This window comes from Convolutriloba macropyga, chromosome 4 (genome assembly GCF_964194025.1).
Source record: "Convolutriloba macropyga chromosome 4, txConMacr16.3, whole genome shotgun sequence".
NCBI classification, from domain to species: Eukaryota; Metazoa; Xenacoelomorpha; order Acoela; family Convolutidae; genus Convolutriloba; species Convolutriloba macropyga.
Window position 1 is genome coordinate 36,719,394 of NC_134471.1, and position 3,813 is coordinate 36,723,206.

At 37.5% G+C, this 3,813-nt stretch overlaps 1 protein-coding gene across 1 annotated transcript; it reads right to left on the reverse strand.

Annotated features, from left to right (window-relative positions):
- Positions 1-1,404: 1,404 nt before the first annotated feature.
- LOC142338413 (neuronal calcium sensor 1-like) lies at positions 1,405-2,641 on the reverse strand. Its single transcript, XM_075388171.1, has 2 exons — positions 2,181-2,641; positions 1,405-1,753 (listed from the first exon to the last, which is right to left on the reverse strand). The coding sequence occupies exons 1-2, from the start codon at positions 2,547-2,549 to the stop codon at positions 1,547-1,549; spliced, it is 576 nt and encodes a 191-aa protein (XP_075244286.1). The 5' UTR covers positions 2,550-2,641; the 3' UTR covers positions 1,405-1,546.
- Between the last annotated feature and the right edge of the window lie 1,172 nt (positions 2,642-3,813).

Below are 3,813 nucleotides of genomic sequence, written 5' to 3' on the forward strand. Positions count from 1 at the left end.
AGACAGCGCCCCAATACAATTCAAATTCTTTGAATTGTAAAAAGAAGTTCTATAATAGCCGACTGAGAAGCTGAGGTGGCTATTGAAAATAGTCATTTCTTAGGTTGGAAGAACGCTCAAAAACGGTCATTCCCTAAAAAAGGCTCAAAAATGATAATCCCGTTGAAATAACCGTTAAACATAGCCGGCAGATTGATAGACGCTTGTTGCATTCCATGATTGAAACAACTAAAAAACCAAAATAGACAGATTGACCCCCCGTTCTTTAATAGACCTCTAGACTTTTTTTGAGTTAGATACAGACTGTCATTTCTATGAGACACATACGCTTTATAAAAAAAATCCCTAAAAGAGCTTTTTCAAAATTAATATTCGATATCAAAAACAAGAAATTAATACTCAAGAATTAATACTCAAGAAATTAATACTCATATACGTTTTGCACTATTGATGCACACTATTGATCTTTAACTAGTAAATTTCCATAAATTTTAAAGTTCATCAGTTGATCTCGGAAGTCATTTTCTGAGTTACGCATTTGACCTAAAAGCAGAAAAAAATGACGTTACGCACACAAATTTTAACTGTAATGCAGTAGAAGTCACTGAAGTTGAAAAAGTCAGTTACAAGAAGTCAGGACGCAAGAATCATCGATGGAGACGACGAATTAAAAAAACATAACCGACTAAACGTCGGAATAATTGCTCTCGAACAACTAGTGGCAGCTCTAATCAATTGCAGCCTGCTTGGGGGAGCCTACATGGGACTAAGAAATTCTATAGTTGGCTTCAAATAACATTAGAGGTTAAGATATACCACTATTAAGATTTAAAGTGAAAAATGGCAACATTTGACTTCTAGTATTAAATGGCCGCCAATTGAGTTCAACTGCTTGAAATTGCGATTGAGAGAGAATTTTAGATCACGCGAAACTCAAAAAGTCAAGGGTAAAAGTCACTCGAAAAATCAAAATTGTCAAGCTAAAATTTTGCAGAAAAAAGACACACCTTTACAATAATTGCCATGAACTTCGTTCAAGAGCAATTAAAAATCACGATGCTCCCAATAATAGCCCTATCGATTCGCGGCTATTAAAAACAGTTATTATCTCTCTAAAAACGTTTAAAAACGCTCCGAAATGGTCCTTTTTAAAATAAAAAAACCGCTCAAAACGGTCTTCTTCTTCTTCTTAAAAAACGTCACAAATGGTGACTTTTTGTTTGAAAAAACGCTCGAAAACTATCACATCCTCTTTAGAAAAAACTATCAAAAACGCTCGAGTCGGTCAAAAAACAAGGGCTTTGGCCGTTCTCTCCTAAGAATATCGATTAAAAACGATAGTTTCTTGTTTTTAAACAAAATTTTAACTGGGGGGTTACTAATAGGGAAAAAGACATGAAAAAGTAAGACATGAAAACTGAATTCCAGTTGTTCTTAATTGGCTATTCTTGACTTTGTTAATCGGTAGTCGAAAAGTTTCGGGTCGAAGTATGTCCGTCCATCGTTGCCGTCATGCCATGTTCCCTATTGCTTGTTGTTTGTGTATCTAAACCAGGAACAGAATTACAAATTCTCCTTGACTGGCTGCCTGTAAGAAGTCTTCAAACGATATCTTCTTCTTGTCCACCTTTTTGCCCAATTTGTTCAGTGCCTCCTTCACACTAGCCCTAGTGTCCACACTTTTGGTGTCATCATTGTTGTCTTTCTCATCTGGGGAGTCTTTTGGCTTCATCGCATCCACCATTTCCACTACCTGCAATCAATTCACACCAAATTAATGAATCCAAGCCATTTCATAGAATGCAAAAATCTGTTCTAGTTCGCCCCACCCCTGTTTTTTATGCTCCCACTTAAAATTTGTGTTGTTGGATCTTTTCCGTTTGTGCCCCCCATTATCGGGTCAATATTATTTCCAACCCCCCCCCCCCCCCCCCTAAACGTAAGTGCCATATTTTTATTTTTACATAAAGATTTACGTATCTATTCTGTAGATAGGCGCACGTGCTTTTTTTACATAGTAACGTGCTATATAACAACATATAATTTGTAACTGGGGGCGTAAAAAACACTGGGGGAACAGAATAGATCCTGATTTACTATGTAATGGTACGTTCTCTGTAACTGGGGATGCATAACGTACTGGGGGGGGGGGCACAAACGGAAAAGTTCCGAAATCTTACCTCTTCTTCAGAGATGTATCCGTCCTTGTTCAGGTCATAGAAGTCAAACAGGTACCTCATTTTCTCCTCGTGAGTACCCCTCTGGGTCACACTTGCAATCTGAAACAACTCTTTGAAGTCCACAAATCCATCTTTATTCGTGTCATAATGGTCGAACAACATCTGGCAGAATTTTTCCTTGTGCTTCTCAGTAAAATCTCCACCCAAGTACGTTTTCTTGTCTAGCTTTCCGGTTGGGTACTTTTTGAAAAACTCTTCGTGCATTAGTTTCACTTCCTTCAGAGTAAACCGATTGTGAATAGCCAGCTCCTTCAGCTGATCTTCGCTCAATTTAGCTGTTGTTTTGTCGGTTTTTGTTTTTTCAGCCATCGTCAAAATCGTGAGTGCTTTCGAGCAGTGTCAAACTTTTAGATGTTAGAAGTTAAATAAAGTTCCCGCGGAAACAAATTCCACATAGGTGTGGTTTGTTCGATGCCGTGTTTACTCAATTAGAAAATCAAGGTTAAGAAAGAGCCAGGCACTAAAACATCGAGGCTTCCCAACTTAGTCAACTAGTCGGTAATTAATTAATAGAAGTGTTTCCAAAAATTGGCTTATATTTTTACCTTTCAATTTTTAACCTACGAGACAACATAATTTCTAGTCCCCTCTGACGATGTCTTCAGCTCTTTGGCGTTTTGGCGTAAGCGTGCTCGTGTCAGGGCAGTAAGTTTCTCGGGCGACTAGGATTTATGTTCTAATATATATAATCACATCACCTATGTACAAACTTATCAGTGCTCCAACAAAACAGTATCAGTACATGTAGAATTCGGAAAATCTGATTTTCGACTTCTAGAGCGGCAGTCGTACCACTGAGATGAGACAACGTGCATAGTTCTCTTTTCATTTTCCCGACTTTAGTTCCGCAAGGTATTAGAAAGGGATGTATAGATATAATATGCCAAGTTTCATTGTGATACTATAATTTTTGGAGAAGGGAGCTGAGAAACTATTTCATAGGTATAGTCTGAAATGAGCTGGAACATGAAGATGACCGATTGATTAATTGGTAGCGTCATAAGTCTGATACTGCTTTTGTTTTAGATTGAATAGCTTGAGTAGAAGTCAGCAATGTATAAAAAAGGCGTTGAGGTCATTCAATTGTTCTTTTGAAGTCATAACAAATTTTACGTAAGAAAGGCCCATCTATTGTGGTCCATAATGTGAAGTGAAAAGATTCTTTTGTTTTGATCATTCTTGTACGTTGTTGCTTGATAAGTTACTTGGGAGTAGAATCATGGCATTACCAAAACACAACCTTAACACAGCTGTAGCTCAGGAGTTGACCTGTATAGAAGTTGTGATAACAAAAACATTGTTGAGGGAGTTGAATTGACTTGATAAAATCAGAAACCGGTTTGAGCGATTGGAAACCAGAACACCGGTATGCGCGCTTGAAAATCAGAACGCTTGAGAACACCAATCAACCGCATCTAGATCAAGCGGCTTAATGGAGAGCTTGTAGAGTTAGAGAATAGTAGCTCTTTAGTGGTGAATTTGGTTATAGTCGTGAACCATCCTATTATAAAACTCTGGTTGATTATTGATTTGATTTTGTTATCTTTTACATTTTCTGTTTATTCATTTGATG